The sequence below is a fragment of the Leucopleurus acutus genome, assembly GCF_964270905.1.
Source record: "Leucopleurus acutus genome assembly, chromosome: 10".
NCBI lineage: Eukaryota > Metazoa > Chordata > Mammalia > Artiodactyla > Delphinidae > Leucopleurus > Leucopleurus acutus.
Window position 1 is genome coordinate 64516724 of NC_139153.1, and position 16672 is coordinate 64533395.

The 16672-nt window shown below is 50.7% G+C and overlaps 3 protein-coding genes across 5 annotated transcripts in view; all 3 read left to right on the forward strand.

Annotated features, from left to right (window-relative positions):
- The first annotated feature begins 2390 nt into the window (after positions 1–2390).
- On the forward strand, positions 2391–6262 carry LOC309967748 (uncharacterized protein). Its single transcript, XM_082848572.1, has 2 exons — positions 2391–2779; positions 5372–6262. Exons 1-2 carry the CDS (start codon positions 2613–2615, stop codon positions 5982–5984), a joined length of 780 nt encoding a protein of 259 aa, XP_082704698.1. The 5' UTR covers positions 2391–2612; the 3' UTR covers positions 5985–6262.
- A 127-nt stretch (positions 6263–6389) lies between these two features.
- The window catches only part of RPS18 (ribosomal protein S18), a 148655-nt gene continuing 138372 nt past the window's right edge, over positions 6390–16672 (forward strand). The window contains exon 1 of the mRNA XM_082848580.1: positions 6390–6431. Within this exon, the coding sequence (XP_082704706.1) occupies positions 6430–6431 (2 nt within the window). The 5' untranslated portion in view covers positions 6390–6429. The remainder of the gene's footprint in view (positions 6432–16672) is intronic.
- BRD2 (bromodomain containing 2) lies at positions 6444–14459 on the forward strand. Of its 3 annotated transcripts, none has more exons than XM_082848564.1 (12): positions 6444–6700; positions 8318–8621; positions 9226–9363; positions 9876–10014; positions 10101–10315; positions 10413–10787; positions 11302–11430; positions 11616–11867; positions 12001–12266; positions 12764–13068; positions 13373–13495; positions 13603–14459. In XM_082848564.1, the coding sequence occupies exons 1-12, from the start codon at positions 6672–6674 to the stop codon at positions 13737–13739; spliced, it is 2412 nt and encodes an 803-aa protein (XP_082704690.1). In that variant the 5' UTR covers positions 6444–6671; the 3' UTR covers positions 13740–14459. The 3 variants fall into 3 exon arrangements, with proteins under 3 accessions (XP_082704690.1, XP_082704691.1, XP_082704692.1); XM_082848565.1 differs by having other exon boundaries at positions 6445–6605; XM_082848566.1 differs by lacking the exon at positions 6444–6700 and adding an exon at positions 8869–8960 and having other exon boundaries at positions 8563–8621; positions 13603–14457.

Genomic DNA, 16672 nt, shown 5'->3' on the forward strand with positions numbered 1-16672 from the left:
TAGTGAGAGCAGTATGTGTAAAATACAGTGTAAAACTAAATGATGTATCTGGGGAACAGTTCAATACGGCTGGAATATAGGGCCCAAGAGGAAGTGGCTAGACATGACACTGGAGAGCTGGGCAGACCTCTCTGGCAAGCACAGGAATTTGGACTTTATCACACAGGCAATGAGAAATTAATACGGGGCTTAAACAGTAGCATATGGCTAGAGTTGTATTTTGGAAAGCTCATTCCTGGCAGTATTGTGGCAGAGGCAGAGAGAAAAATCTAGAGCAGCACTGTTCGAGAGAACTTTCTTCAATGATAGAAATGTTCTATAATTTGTGCTATCCAATATGATGGCCACTAGCCACACATGGCTAATGAGAACTTAAAATGAGGCTAGGGCATCTGAGGAACTAAATTTAAAACAGTATTTAATGTTAATTTAAACAGCCACTTGTTGCTACCATAGTGAACAGTGCAGCTTTAGAAATAAGGAAATCAGTTAGGAAGCTGTTGATACAGCTCAGGTGATAGGACTAGGGCAGAGTGTGAGTCAATGGCTGTACTAGAGGCACAATGATAAGCCTAGGAGATATAATGTTGTGAGAAAAAGAAATCAAGAATGGCTCCCAGATTCCAGGCTTTTTGATTGAATAGCTGCCATCAGCCTGGATAATACAGACGGAGCAGGTCTAGGGTACATACAGATTGTATCAATTTTGAAAACGTTGAAGTGTCTGAGGATTATCCAAGTGGTAAAATTCAGTAGTGAGTTTCGCTCAGCAGAGTCCTCTGAACTAAAAATACAGATCTGAGAGGCTCTGAGCCACTGAGATTACTTAGAGACGATGAACAGAACTAGAAGCAAACTGAGGCAAAATCCTGGCAAACATCAACAGGGCCGAAAAAGAAGAGTCCACAAAGGAGACCAGAGGAACAGTTGGACTAGCAGGAAAAGAAACAAGTGAGAAGTAGTCACAGAAATCAAGGGTGTAGAGAACTTCAGGAAGGAAGCGTGATCAAATGTCAAATACTTCAGAGAGGTCAAATAAGGTGAGAACTGAAAACTGCTTCCTGACTTTGCCAATTAGGAGGTTCCTGGTGACATTTGCCAGGACAGTTTCAGTAGTGGAAGAAACGAGCTAGAGTGGGGAATGAGGCAGAGAGAGAAACATTAAGATGACAATTTCAGGTCTTGACTGCAGGGGAGCTGAGAGTTAGATAAGCGAGTCCACAAGGGAATACAATATTGATAAGGTTGTCTTTCTTATCTTCTTTTTAGGCTGGGAAACCCGTATTAAGGGATGTTAAAAATACTAATTGGTAGAAAATGGAGGAGAGCTTCAGAGTAACAGATAAGATTGACCAGGTCAAAAGGAAAATACATTTCTTTAATCCGAAGAGAGGACTTCGAGTACAATGGTGGTAAAGGAACACAGACACGGCCCAGTTTACAGGTAGGAGATGGAAAGCCAAGAACTCTCGCGCAAGCTGGCCTTTCTGTTCCGTTCTGCGGGTGGGGGGGGGGAGTTATGAACTAGAGTGAACATTTGAACCACACTGAGGGTCAAGGGAGGGATTACTGCCCATGAACAAGTAAAAGGTCGCCTTTAGGTGGCAACCATCCCTAGATTAGACTTTTATGGGTTTTATTCAACATGAGCAGAGGGTAAAGCCTTAGAAAAAGCCTAAGTGTTTTAACTCAAATGGTCGAGACGAGCCCAGTAAAGAAGTAAAAGTGATCAAAAGGCCGGAAAGTTTTGCAGCAGGCAAAGGAGTCCAGGCTCCGGCAGGTCTCAATAAAGTAAGGAACTCCAGGTAGACTCAGGGGAAATGAGAGATTAGAAAGCGGCCTAAGACAATGAGACCGAACAAAACGCCCACACCAACCGCCCGCACCTCCTCTCCCCGCCGCAAGCACAACGAGGGCGGTGACAACACTCCCGTCGTGGAACCACACTACAGCCGGGAAGAGACCCCACCCTGCAAACCCTCACAACTCCAGGTCCAGGCCCCATTCTCCTCCACTGACAACAGCACGGCGGCGCGCGTTCCCACTGCACTCCGGCTCGGGCGTCCCAAGCCGCACCCTCCACCTGCGGAAAAGGAACCGAGGCAGGGCTCCCCCGGCTGCCCCGCGAGGCCGCCCGCACCGGGGTAAGGCCTGCTGAGGCAGGAGGTCGGTGCGCCGCGCCCGCTTCCGCCCCACCCACTGCGCGCGCTCCGAGCCCCGCCGCGGGAGTTACGGAACCCGCCCTCACGCCTGCGCACTGCTCTCCCCGCGGCCTCCCGCTCTCCTTTCCCCTCCCCCAATCCGGTCGCACCCATGCGCCTGCGCTGTGCACGTTCCCGGGCTGCGGCAGCCATGCTGAACCCGTACGGAGAGGCGAGTGGGGGGGATAGGGTCGATGATAGCGGGATGGGAAGCCGGGGATATGCAGAAGCAGCGGCATTAGAGTGCTCTGGGTCTTTGGAGAAATGCCTGGGCCATGCGGCCCCCTTGGCCCCTTGAACGACCCCTAGGAACCTACGGAAAACGCCCCCGTGGCGGGGGGGGGAGGGAGCGGCTGGCACGTGACCCGGGTCAGCCAATCTGGATGTTGCTGACGTGGCCGCGCGGCCCCGATGCTCTCCCCACCCCCCAGCTCAGTCGGGAAGGGAGGGGCTGGGGGCTACGCCCCCTCCCCCAAAGCAACCTCAGTTTCCGGGGGGGTGACACCCCGGATTACATCCTCCCCCCGCACCAAGACAAGGGGAACATTGGAGCCCCCCTGGAAGGTTCCAGGATCCAGGTGAGACGGGGCCTTTGGCGGGCGGGGGCGTTGTCAGTCATTTAAGTGCCTAACCAATGGTGGGGAGTCCGGGAGGGAGATTCTTGGGGTGCAGAGAAGAATCCTGAGGGTGGGAGGATTTGTCCTTCAAACAGTTTACAGCCAATGGGAGTGTGTAGGGGGGCGAGCAGGAGAGGGTCCCTCGGGTGGGGGAGGGGAATGGCCAACCTCTGTCTCAATACCAATTGGAGGGCAAAGGGGCGTGGGGGCGGTGTTCCCCCCCCCATTCCATTCGTCCCCTGGGGGTACAGGAGCTTGGAGCCAGGTGAGAAGGGATCCTTTTGGCGTTTGGAGGGTGGGGTGACCTAGTGGGCTGAGGAGTGGGAGTGGTGACTGTAGTTCTTACTCGTAGATGGGAATGCTGAGAGTTGGCAACCCGGGTTGTAAACTGAGATTGTTCCCAGGCGCCCACTCCCTTTCTCCGCAGAGACTAAGGAGCATTTCTGTGCTTCCTTTGTATCAGCGGTAGGAAGCTGGCAGTCGCCACATGGCACGGTGGAGGTTACACTTCGAGTCGCTTATCGAATTTGTGTGCATTCACGTGGACATGACCTGCGGAGCCTTCCGAACAAAACCTTCTTTGCCGCGGCGGGGGTCTTAGCTGAGCATGTGTCCACCCCAGGCTGGGGAGGGCTTGCAGGCTGGAAGCTTGAGGTCCTCTTGGGAGCAGAAACCGGCCCAACCGGCGTCTTGGGAGGGGTTGGAAATCGTGGCCTGAGACAGGAGAGAGTGAGTCTCAGGACCTGGAACGATTTCACAGCTCCCAAGGTTTCGGGTTTCTCCTGGGTGGCGTCTTTTGCCTCCTTCATCCCCTCCCCCATTCCTGAACAGTTCTTTCCTTGTGTATTGCGGGGGAGGGAACGGAAAGGAGGGAAGAGTTACTTTTCCAAATTACTGAGTAGCAGTAGCCTCCCCTGTGACTCATGTAGGGGAAGGGAGAACTGGGAGGGAGCGGAGAGCAGTGATTTTCCGGAATGCAGGGAAATAAGCCAGAGTACTGTCTGGCTGCCCTTTTCCTTTCTAATAAGGCCCTGTATACTCTCGACCTCCTAAATTTTCTTCCCTGGCCAGCCCCTTGATGGGCCTGTGTGCAGACTTGCAAGGCCCCGGGTGGAGAAAGGCAGATTGGGGAGGTTGGGCCATTAGGGGGAGGGGAATGGGGGAGGGGAGAAGGCCTTTGCAAAGTTGCTGTGTCATTGCTCTCTTTGCTGCAGCCACCCGGGCGGGCCCGCTTGTACTTTTGGGGCCGAGGTCTGATCGGAGGTGGGTGGGGGGGAGGAGAGAGACTGCTTTCCCGGTGCCCACTACCCCTCCTCCGCAGGGTTTGCCGGACTCGGGTGGTCGAGAATTGATGGCCATTTTAGACACAGTAAGCGAGGTTAGGGTTCCAGGGCCGCTACGGAGGGAGGGTGACCTAGTTGGAGTTCAAGGACCTAGGCCCTCACGAAGCCCTGGGTTTGCGGGGGGAGGGGGCTCTTATGTTCCTTAACTTACATTAATTTCCTTATTCAGATATGCATAGTCTGTTTTCTTCCTTGGTAGCCAGAAGAGGGGACGTGGAGGAGGGGAAGGCCCCCCACTAAAGCCCAGGTGGGGGAAATTCTTTCACTCTCCGGTAAGGGGGCGGGGGAGCCCCAGAGGTGGCTTTAGAGATCTTGACCTTGTGCTTTGGCTCTATTCACACTTAGTCTGTAACCCTAATCAGATTACTGTACTAGATTGTGGGAAAGATGTAAGTTGAGTGGGTTGGGGGGAGGGGGCGAAATTGAGTTCCCAAAATGGCTCCTGCCCCTCCTCGGAGGCGGACAGCCCGGGGGGAGGGGGGAGGGGAGAGGAGGGGGAGGGCTAGTCTGAGCCGCAGCCGCCGCCTCCTCCGCTCGCCCTCCTCCCTGGCGCTGACCGATGGACCAGCCGCTCCGTGGGGAGGACTCCGAACCCTGGTGGGGGGGATGGGGGGGCCCTTCCGCCCCCGCGACGCCAGGACCCTTAGAGGGTGTGGGCCTGCCTTCGGGGTGGGGGGAGGGCGGGGAGCGTGGGGAAAGGTCTGAGCTCGCCAGGAGGGGGAGGGCGTTCACCCTGATTCGCCCCTCGCGGGACTTGTTTTTTCCGCTCTGAGCCAGACACCGGAATGAAGTTTGGGGAGGAGGTGGGTTTCATTTTAAAGGGTATATGGGTGCGTTTGGAGATTTTGCTCCCAGTTAAGGGTTGCCGAGGTTTTGTCGAGCAGGCAGATATTTGTATTGGTACCTGAAGGTATGAGTGGGAGGGATTGGAGAGGTCCTTGGGGTGCAAGTGTTTGGAACGTATTCTGTTTGGTTGCCTTGTTGGTGAAAAGCCTTTAAGAGTTCACAGATGGTAGATTCTGGGGAGAGTTTTGCCTTTGTCTTTCGATTGTTTGGCTTGGGGAAGGAAAGGGAGGATTTTAATTATCAATTCTGTATTTTTGATTGCGGAGAACGGGAACGTTCGGTTCCTTGCTGCGTTTGGGAGCCCTTAGCTGTTTGCCAGTGCCAGGCCGCGGCTTCTAAGATGGCGTCTCCTTCCTCATTTCAGATTCTTCACTGCGGCGGCCTCCTCACTGCCGAGAACAACAAGCCGCGGGCGTCCTGTGACCACACCCCGGCGGGCCCAGGCTGACTACGCCCACGCGGCCGCCTCCAGTCCTGCCAGTCTGGCCAATGGAGGAGCTACAAACGGCACGACCTGCCCGAGCTTGGCAGTCACCAGTCGCACTGGGCTTGGACGCCTGGGAAGACTTTGTTGGAAGGGGAGGCGGGGAGAGGGTGCTGCACCCCTGCCAACCTCGCTCTTTCCCTGGAGTTGCCGAACCACAGCGCAGCCAATTGGCTCGGAGATGTGGCGGGTTGCCGCTTCCCTGTGGGTCTATGCGGCATTCTTCTGCCTGGTGACTAACGCGTTGGAAATGAGGCTTATGACGTCATCGCATCCGCCGACCAATAGAAAACGCTCCCGCGGAGAGGTGTTCCTCCCCCTTCGACTGCGCTTCTTCACGCGCGTGAGCGAGCGCGCGCGCGCGGAGGGGGTGGGGGAAGTCGCGAGCGCGGTGGCGCGCATGAGCGGCGAAGCTCCGCCCCCCTGCCTATATATAAAGGGCTGGCGCGGGGCTCGGCGGCGCCATTTCGCGCTGGAGTGGAGCAGCCTCTAGAACGAGCTGGAGGATTCTGCCTACCTATACAGAGCCTTCGAGTCGTCCGGGGCCGCCATTACAATCCACGTCCATCCGCTTGGAAATGGCCTTCGTCTCGGCCTATGACCGGTCCCGGCGGACAGTACAGACCCCATAGAAGCCCCCGAAGCTCCCCTTTTTCGAGCCCCGCCCAGTCCTCGGAGTCTGTCCACCCCCTCTACTCCGCCCTCAAGAGGATTTCAAAGATGGAGGCGGCGGCTCCCTAAACCACTTTTCGTGTTCATCCGCCTCCATCCGAGATCGAAACGGGACCTCGTCCGCGCCGGACGGTCCTGGCAGGAAGAGGGGATCCTTGCAGACCAACAGCGGGCAATATTGACGACGGTGTCTGGGATCGGGGACTGTCCTGGGGTTTGAAGAGTCCGTCCCCCTTTGCTCGCCCGCCTCAGCTGGGGCCGCCGCCATTTTCTCGCTGTCCGCCTCCTGCGGAGCGCGCCAAGCTGCCGGGAGTTCTCCGAGAAACAGCGGAGGAGACTGCTTTCGTGCCGGCCCGGCGGGGGGGGTTGTTGCCTGGAGGGCCGAGGGCAGCGGCCCCCGACCCCCCCCCCCTCCACTTCCCGGGTTATGCTGGACTGGAAGGTAAGGGGAACCGAGGCCACCCGGACTTTCCGCGGCTGAGGGCAGCGCCGGTTCCCCGTGGTCAAGATGCTGCAAAACGTGACTCCCCACAACAAGTACGTTCCCGCGAACGGCGTGTGGGAAGGGGACGTTTGCGAGTTGCAGCGCGCGGGTGTGGGGCGTCGGATTCGGAGGGAGTGCGGGACCGAGTGGGGCGCGTTGTTGTTCCGTGGCGCAACTGTTGGCTCGCCGGGCTCGCGCAGGGGGTAGAGCGGCGGTTTGGGACTGAGGCAGTGGCCCAGATCCTGAATATGGAGGGAGCACAGGTTGTCAGTTTATATGTTGTTTCTTTCTCTGTGGTTAGATCTTACCCGAGTCGGGCAGAGGGAGGTGGCGGCAGAATGTAATGGGGAAGGACTTTGGTTGAGGAGCAGGTCCTGCGGGTCGTGGGTTTGGTGTCTAGCGACGGTTTGTCAGGCCTTTTGGGGGAGTGGGTTCGTGGCCGTATCTTGTGCTTTACAGGGTTGCCATGGTGATAGAGCTCGAGGACTGGAAACGGAGATTTCCTGAGTAGGGTAGAAGGTAGAAGGATCACTCTTTCCTGATGGTTGGGGTAGGTCATTAAGTTCCTGCTAGTCTTTCGTTGACTGGTGCGGTTTTGTGTTGAGAGTTGTGTGTCTTGTTGCAGAGGATTGGGGTTTTTGCTGTGTTTTTTTTTTTGTTTTTGTGATACAATTGGGAGTTTCATTCAGGGTAGGAGGGTGGAGCTAAGGATCCTCTAGTCCAGTTCTGCGGATGTAAACAATGAGATTTCGGTATAACGTCTTTAGTCTTGGGCCTTGGGAAGCACCTGGTCTCGAGGAGCACCAGAGAGAATGTAAACTTGGTGCATTATTGGCGTTTGATCTTCAGAGTTGATGCTGTAGTGGGAACTGTTAACGGCATCGCAGTTTTTGTTAGGGGTTGCAGGGGAGGTCTGTATCACTTTTCTGAGGGAACTTGCTGACCTTGACTGTTCGGACAGCTCTATTTTTTGAGTTCTTCAGAGGCAGGAGACGAATTTGTGAATAATTTCTGGAGGCTGGTAGCTTGGGGTATTCCAGGCTGTGAAGTGTGACAAATGCTCCCTTGTCTGATTTTTTTCTTTTTTTGAGTTGATAGGGTTTTCCGTTAGATGTCTGATCTGTTTGGAGTTAACTATCCAGAGCTTGTGGAGGATGCTGATTTCTTCTGCACAGGTGGATTCTTAAGTGTCTGTTTAATTAGCATTTTATGAAATTTTTCTATTTTGTTTCCTTTTCACCCGCTTCTCTCAGGCTCAACCACCATGGCAACCACCAAGTCCCTAGTGAGGAGGAAGCTTGGGGCTTGAGTTTCTCGGCTCCACCCATTTTGCTTAAGTCCCATCCCAATAAGGCTGCGATTCTCAAATGGCTGTGCTTTGTGAGAAATTACCTTGGGCTTTTTCACTTTAAATTTTAAAAACAGATGAAAGAGTCCATCAGACTTGAGAATTCAGAATGTAGGACTAAGAACAGAAGAGGTGGTAGGAAGTAGAAGAACAAAAGCTCCATGGATTGTTTGGATACTGGTTTCATTTTCATAATCTTGACCACCTTTCACTAGATTCCAAGCCTGGATTTATTGAGGGTACGTAGTGTAAATTAGTGTAAATTGTACTCTCTCAAGTTCCACAAGATTATCACATATGGTTTTGTTCCTTGTCTTCACAGGCTCCCTGGGGAGGGGAATGCAGGGTTACTGGGGCTGGGCCCAGAGGCAGCAGCGCCTGGGAAAAGGATTCGAAAGCCCTCCCTGTTATATGAGGGATTCGAGAGCCCCACAATGGCTTCAGTGCCGGCTTTGCAACTAACCCCTGCCAACCCACCACCCCCGGAGGTGTCCAATCCCAAAAAGCCAGGACGGGTTACCAACCAGTTGCAATACCTGCACAAGGTGGTGATGAAGGCTCTGTGGAAACATCAGTTTGCATGGCCCTTCCGGCAGCCTGTGGATGCTGTCAAACTGGGTCTGCCGGTGAGTAGAGAGATTGGAATGGGGAGGTATGGAAATGAACAAGAGTGTGTGTGCGTGGAGGTGGGCTGTCTAGTGTAGCTGCTGCGGCCCCTAGGAGTTCCCATTTCTACCCTGTAGGGCAGATAGCCACCAGATTTCTGGATTCTTGGTCCTTTGTGTTTGATCCAACCGCTTGCTATCTTAGCATCTCTCATTGTGCCCTCCATGTGTCCTTCCTTAACTTTTGTGCCCTGGCTCCATTTTACAGATTCCCACCCCAGGTTGGGAGAGGACCACGGTGGCCAAAATTCTTAGCTTCTTCCTCTCCCTCATGCAGCCCATGGATAGCCAGCCCCAGAGGTAATGTCACAGGATGGGAAGCTTTTCCAGAGTGGGTGGGAGGTGGGTGGTTAGAGAAAGGCAGTAGGGGCCTCCCTATGGGTGACAAGAATCCTGTTCCATTTTTTTCCTATCCCATAGATTTAATTGGGGCCGCAGTTTAGGAGACTTTGTATTCTTGACGCATAGGGGGTGTGTATGTGCGTGTGTGCTGGGGTCGGTAGTTTGCTTAGGAGAACAGGCGTTTATCTTTTTGTAGCTCTGACCTACCATTTCATTTTTTTAGGATTATCACAAAATTATAAAGCAGCCTATGGATATGGGTACTATTAAGAGGAGACTTGAAAACAACTATTACTGGGCTGCCTCAGAGTGTATGCAGGATTTTAATACCATGTTCACCAACTGTTATATCTACAACAAGGTGAGTGTTTTTGTGTTGTTAGTAGTTGGGGGGAGAGAGTGCATTTTTTATCACTACTTTATCAATGAAAGGTTTAAGTGTTTTACTGTAGGTGTTCTCAGTAGTCAGGATCCTAGAAAGTCTGAGTTCCAAAAGGTACCACTAAAAGCAGTGATGTGGTTTCAGAGATCCAGAGTTAAGAGATGTTTAAATAGAACACTTTTTATTCTTGTGGATAGTGGCCCTGTTTTTCAGAGAAATCTCCAGAGATCTGAGTAGAGCAGGAACTTTTTTTTTTTTTAATCAGCTCTCATTCTTTTACCTCTGAACTTTATTTCTTTGTTGCATCTTGAGGGGCAGAGTTGGAAGAGAAAAGGGAATTTAATGGCCCAATACAGGTGATTTTCAGTACTTGATGGTGAAGTTTTGTAAGGGGGGGTGGTGGTGATGCCTGGGGCTAGGAATTCCTCAGAGAAAAATGGTTTTGCTTGTCTTTTGCTGGCATTTGAACTTTTTCTTTGTGTTTCCTGTAGCCTACTGATGATATTGTCCTGATGGCACAAACGCTGGAAAAGATCTTTCTACAGAAGGTGGCATCAATGCCACAAGAGGAACAAGAGCTTGTGGTGACTATCCCTAAGAACAGCCACAAGAAAGGGGCCAAATTGGCAGGTAGGAAGAGAAGGAGTTTTGCCAATGAAGACCTAAAGATGGGAAAGATAATCAGACTAAACTTTTTTTCTCTCCCCCCACCCCAGCACTCCAGGGCAGTATCACCAGTGCCCATCAGGTGCCTGCTGTCTCTTCTGTGTCTCACACAGCCCTGTATACTCCACCACCTGAGATACCTACCACTGTCCTCAACATTCCCCACCCATCGGTCATCTCTTCGCCCCTTCTCAAGTCCTTGCACTCCGCTGGACCCCCGCTCCTTGCTGTCTCTGCAGCTCCCCCAGCCCAGCCCCTTGCCAAGGTATACATCTGTGGATATCTTTGGGACAATGAGGATGGAAAGGTCTTGAATGGAGTGGACCCAGGGTAAAAGGCTCCTGTCTTGTTTTTCTCTGCAGAAAAAAGGGGTAAAGCGGAAAGCAGATACTACCACCCCTACACCTACAGCTATCCTGGCTCCTGGCTCCCCAGCTAGCCCTCCCGGGGGTCTTGAGCCTAAGGCAGCACGGCTTCCCCCTATGCGTAGAGAGAGTGGCCGCCCTATCAAGCCCCCACGCAAAGACTTGCCTGACTCTCAGCAACAGCACCAAAGCTCCAAGAAAGGAAAGCTGTCGGAACAGTTAAAACACTGCAATGGCATTTTGAAGGAATTACTCTCTAAGAAGCATGCTGCCTATGCTTGGCCTTTCTATAAACCAGTGGACGCTTCTGCTCTTGGCCTGCATGACTACCATGACATCATTAAGCACCCCATGGACCTCAGCACTGTCAAGGTACCCACTGCATGGGGCAGATGGGATACTCAGGCAGTGATTGGAGCCTAGGGATCAATAAAACAGTCACTTTTTCCGGGCACACAGCGGTCTCGGCATTTTATTTTTACAAAATAGTAACGGGGCAGAAGGTCAGGTACTTGTTAGGAGTCCATATTTTCTGGAGTTTGAGACAGTGTGGTGGGTTTTGTGTTCAGAGCATTGCTATTCATCTACAATTAGGTCCTACCTATTGGGAATATTGGGTTAGGATAGGAAAGTTAAGGGATGGCTGCTTAGAGGCCACCCACCCTCTCTTTCCCCTTAGAAATGATTTTTTTTCCTAGACATAGGTATTTCTTCAACCCACCCAAATTCCTTTGACTTCAAACTTGAGCCCCAGGGCATAGATCCTTAAGGCTACCCCTGCCCCGCCCCCGTACTCTCGAGAGGGCTAGCCTTGCGGTGTCTGGAGCTGGCAGGGAAAGGTGAGTCTTCCTGCCTGTGCAGCTTCTGATGCTGCCTCCTTCTGCAGCGGAAGATGGAGAATCGTGATTACCGGGATGCACAGGAGTTTGCTGCTGACGTGCGGCTTATGTTCTCCAACTGCTATAAGTACAATCCCCCAGACCATGATGTTGTGGCCATGGCACGAAAGTTACAGGTGAGTGTCAAGGTCGGAGTTGGAAGAATAAATGGGTCTGGGGAGAGAAATTTTGCTGTCTGTGGTGCACAACCTCAACATGGGGCTCTCCCAGTCTCTACAGTTGTAAATTGGAGCTGCCATATGGCTGGGTATGATCAGGGCATATCCACTAGCATGGTTTTGAGTCTGCTGTCTCTTTCTAGGATGTATTTGAGTTCCGTTATGCCAAGATGCCAGATGAACCACTGGAACCAGGGCCTTTACCAGTCTCTACTGCCTTGCCCCCTGGCTTGGCCAAATCATCTTCAGAGTCCTCCAGCGAGGAAAGTAGCAGTGAGAGCTCTTCTGAGGAGGAGGAGGAGGAAGATGAGGAGGATGAAGAGGAGGAAGAAGAGAGTGAAAGCTCTGACTCTGAGGAAGAAAGGGCTCATCGCTTGGCTGAACTACAGGAACAGGTATTATTTTGATTTGTCACTGTTTACTGGGTGAGGTTTGTGCGCTGTTTTGGCCCTAAATTTTTTTTGTTTCAGTCTTTATTGCTTTACCTATTTATTTTTTCCATTTCACATGATTCTTTTTCCTCTTTAGCTTCGAGCAGTACATGAACAACTGGCTGCCCTGTCCCAAGGCCCGATATCCAAGCCCAAGCGAAAGAGAGAAAAAAAAGAGAAAAAGAAGAAACGGAAGGCAGAGAAGCATCGAGGCCGAGCTGGGGTTGAGGAAGATGACAAAGGGCCTCGGGCACCTCGCCCATCTCAGCCCAAGAAGTCCAAGAAAGCGAGTGGCAGTGGGGCTGGCAGCGCTGCTACCCTAGGCCCTCCTGGCTTTGGACCTTCTGGAGGAAGTAGCACCAAGTGAGTACTATCTAACATGGAAGCAGAGACAGCTCAGTTATGTCTCTAATCTCTCCGGGGAGGATGGTTTCTCCCACTCCTTGCAAAGGTTTCTCTAAATCAGGGTCCAGCGAATTTTTTCTGCAAGTGGCCAGGTGATGAAGTAGATTTTTGAAGACTGTAGTCTCTCAAAGCTGCTTAACTCTGACAGTGTAGTCTGCCTACCCCTTCTCTAAACCAGTGAATCTGTGGTTTTTCGTGTTTTCTTCTGTGGTCGGGGGTGGGTTAGTGCTTTAGGGAGCAAAAAAAAGTGGACCTGTGCCAGTGTACTTATATTTAGTTCTCAAAGTCCGAGATTAATAAAAGTGTTTGACGTGTGGAAGCTCTGCTCCCCTGATACAGTGTCTAGTAGCCCACTCTTTTGCCTTAATGGAAAACAGTTTTTCAGGCATGAAATCCAGGTCACTGGTTTGAATAGTGAGAATATCCCACAATTGACAATTTTCTTTTGCCCGTAGACTCCCCAAAAAGGCCACAAAGACAGCCCCACCTGCCCTGCCTGCAGGCTATGATTCAGAGGAAGAGGAAGAAAGCAGGCCCATGAGTTACGACGAGAAGCGGCAGTTGAGCCTGGACATCAACAAGTTGCCCGGGGAGAAACTGGGTCGAGTTGTGCACATAATTCAAGCCAGGGAGCCCTCTTTACGTGACTCAAACCCAGAAGAAATTGAGATTGATTTTGAAACGCTCAAGCCATCCACACTTAGAGAGCTTGAACGCTATGTCCTTTCCTGCCTACGAAAGAAACCTCGGAAGCCCTATAGTGAGTATGAAATGAGGCCCACCAGTTAACTCAGCAAATCCTTGCGAAGTTCTGAGGAGGATTTGTTGCATCTAGAGGGGCAGAGTTAACTCAGTTAACTCAGCAAATCCTCACGAAGTTCTGAGGACAGTGAGAGAAGGATAGTTAGGCATATGCTTGATGGACTTGAGGTCATCAGCTCCTGGGATGATAAGGGTTGGATTAGTTGCTTCCCAATGTTCAAGAAAGGAATTTGGCAACAATAGGGGACAGAGAAACTAGGGTGCTTCTGGCTATCTTAATCCTGGTATATTTGTTTTTCTAGCTATTAAGAAACCTGTGGGAAAGACAAAGGAGGAACTGGCTTTGGAGAAGAAGCGGGAACTAGAAAAGCGGTTACAAGATGTTAGTGGGCAGCTCAATTCTACCAAAAAGCCCCCCAAGAAAGGTGAGTGTTCAGTAAGCCACTGTGAATTCACTACATCCTGCCCTCTTGACTCTTGAAAAATGGAAATCAGACTGAAATAATCTTTAAACTTCAACTTTGTTCTGCAGCGAGTGAAAAAACAGAGACGTCATCGGCACAGCAGGTAGCAGTGTCCCGCCTCAGTGCTTCCAGCTCCAGCTCGGATTCCAGCTCCTCTTCTTCATCTTCCTCTTCTTCAGACACCAGTGATTCAGACTCAGGCTAAGGGGCCAGGCCAGATGGGGCAGGAGGCTCCGCAGGACCGGACCCCTAGACTACCCTGCCCCACCCCTACTCTCCCTTTGCTGTGACACTTCCTCATCTCACCCCCTCCCCCCACTGTAGGAGAGCTGGCTCTGCAGGGGGGAGGAATGCAGGGACAATTACTGAAGGAGGGACATAAATGGACAAAATACAACTGCGTTCCCAGCCCCATGGAGAGTGACCTCTTAGGCATAGAGCCCCTATTCAAAATGACTGTGGTGGGGCAGGGGTAAAGGGTGGGAATGGGCAAAGGCCCTGATACAGGGTTACCTGAGGCCGTAGCTGCCCTGTTCACTTGTAAGGGCCCTGTTTTGAGGTTGTTTGTTCTAATTTATTTTAAGCTAGGTAAGGCCGGGGCAGGGTGGGGCCGTGGTCCCCTCAGCCTCCATGGGGAGGGAGGAAGACGTTCTTTTTTTACGTTGACTTTTTTTTTCTACTCTGTTTTCCCTTTTCCTTCTGCTCCATTTGGGGCCCCTGGGGGTTTCAGTCATCTCCCCATTTGGTCCCCTGGATTGTCTTTTCTTTGTCTGTTGATTCTAACTTGTAAATAAAGAAAATATTATTCAAGTTTTGAGTTTATTACTTTAATGACATTTCTTTTTCTAGTGCTTCAAAATGAATGTGATACAATTGAGATTTTGAAGAAAGTACTCTGAGGTGAGGAAAAAGGACCATCCTGTTTTAAATAAACCAGTAGGCTGTTGCTGTAGTGATAGAAGTGCATCTTCCCTTTGTAAAGTGAATCCCCCAGAATAACCTTAAAGTTTGCAATTTGCTCTGGTTTTAGATGAAGAAAATAAAATTCTCTGGCTCATTCATATCTTAACCAAGTTTCAAACTCAAGATTTGGAATAGGCTCAAGTTTTCCTCTGGTGCTGGATATGTGGGTTGTTTCCTGACACTTAGCAAGATGTGAAAGGGATGGGAGGTAGCCAACAGTAGGTACTTCTTGCATTGGGCATCTGCCTTAAAAAGGCAGTTGTGTCTACTTTTATAATTTGCTGCTTTGGCCTCAAGTTGCACATGTACATAGCTTTGCAAAGTTGGTTAATACAATGCCAGTTCAGAGAATTCCAGTGATCCTTACCAAAATGAAATCACAAGAACTCATTTCCAGGGCTTCCCTGGTGGTGCAGTGGTTGAGGGTCCGTCTGCCGATGCAGGGGACACAGGTTCGTGCCCCGGTCCAGGAAGATCCCACATGCCGCAGAGTGGCTGGGCCCGTGAGCCATGGCCTGTGAGCCTGCGCGTCCAGAGCCTGTGCTCCGCAGCGGGAGAGGCCACAACAGTGAGAGGCCCTTGTACCACAAAAAAAATTTCCAGAAGTCCAGCCTCTTCTCGTGCTGTATAGACAGAAGGGCTCTATAGTTGAGAAGTATGAGATGTCTGGTTTCTGGAATTTGGGGGGCTTTACACCCTACAAAAGGGGACGGTTTAAAATAATGTGCTGTAGTAGAAAACCTGAATTTTTAAATGGAAGGCTGGGAATGTAAACCTAATGGTTTATTCTGCTGTAACGTTGCTGGAAACAGGTGGAAAGTGGAATATGGTGGAGATGGTAGTGATGATTTTGGAGGTAGCAATAAACTGGGCTCTAGCAGTGACTCTCAACCCTTGTTGCATACTTGGACTCCAGAGCTGCTAAAAGCTTGTAATGGGTTTCTGTCTGAATCCTTTTTTTGGCCATACCCCGCGACTTGTGTGATCTTAGTTTGCCAACCAGGGCTTGAACCCAGACCTGCAGTGGAAGTGCAGAGTCCTAACCACTGGACTACCAGGGAATTCCCTGAATTCTTAAGTTGAGGCCCAGGCAACGCAAAAGCTCAGAGATGGTAATACCCAAGCAGGGCTGGGAATCACTTGTTACCATTTTGCAAGGCTCTTAGTTTTTTAAAGGGGAGGAGCCCCCTGATTGGGCTTTTCAGCCCACTTAATTGTAGATCTCAGTGAGTGAACTCTTCAACTCCCTTTGAGCTCTGTTCATCTAGAGAAAAGTGATGGAAAGGATTTGGAAAGTTCAGTAGTACTTAAGAGTTGTGGGTGTGGGATAGGATTTATTTAAGTCCAAAGGGATAAATGTTGATTTCAAATAGATGTGTGTCAATCTAACACTATATCTCATTTAAATGGGCATTTAAGGTGTGAGATTAGTTTGGGGAGGAGACCAGGCATACAATCTTGGAAGACTGTGGCTGCATCCCCTTCTGTTCACGTCATTTAAGTATTTTAAAATTGTGGTTTGGGAAAATAAAGACTTCAACTCTCAGAAGATGAGTTTCTGACATTGTACCTGTGGAGGCAATTTAATATTCCCTATAGACTGAATCCAGAACAGTCTAAGTGCTATAAAAGTAGGTGGCCTGGCTTATTCCCTTGACTGCAGAGCAGGCTGAGCCTGGGCAAGAGTGCCTCTGGACCTGGTTTACACCTCCCTCTTTACCACCTCACTAGACAGCTTACAAACGTTCATGGATTTCCTGATGGTAAGTCTGTTGGTGAAGAGTCCTTTCCCTGGTTCCTGACCCTTGAGGTTGCCATTTAGCCCTTTGATTTACCTTTTCCCTTAGTCGAATTTACTGATCAAAACCTTAGCTGTATCCCATCCTCTCCTTGAGGCATTGTAATAGTTTCAGGAGTCTGATCCCCATTTTGGTTGGAATTATTGTCTTCCAAAGTAACAAGCACAGTCCCCAGCTCAACCAGAAGGAACAATTATGGAATCCTACCGTGGGCAGTATTACCTCCCATGCTCTTTCCAGCTCTTGTAAGCATGGGTTCCACTGTCTCTCTTTTTTTTTTTTTTTTGCTACCTCTTGCCGTTTGCTCCCCTTTAATGTTTCCATAGTAATCATTTATTCAGAGTTCCTTTGATTGTCTTATTTTTCAATAAACACC

Bases quoted from the DNA above. Each gene is read 5' to 3' on its own strand.
- LOC309967748 (XM_082848572.1), top strand. From the start codon at position 2,613: ATGCTCTCCCCACCCCCCAGCTCAGTCGGGAAGGGAGGGGCTGGGGGC. The intron at 2,780-5,371 runs GTGAGACGGGGC...TCCTCATTTCAG, and splicing joins TGGAAGGTTCCAGGATCCAG to ATTCTTCACTGCGGCGGCCT.
- BRD2 (XM_082848564.1), top strand. From the start codon at position 6,672: ATGCTGCAAAACGTGACTCCCCACAACAA. The intron at 11,868-12,000 runs GTATTATTTTGA...TTTCCTCTTTAG, and splicing joins TGGCTGAACTACAGGAACAG to CTTCGAGCAGTACATGAACA. The intron at 13,069-13,372 runs GTGAGTATGAAA...TTGTTTTTCTAG, and splicing joins GAAACCTCGGAAGCCCTATA to CTATTAAGAAACCTGTGGGA.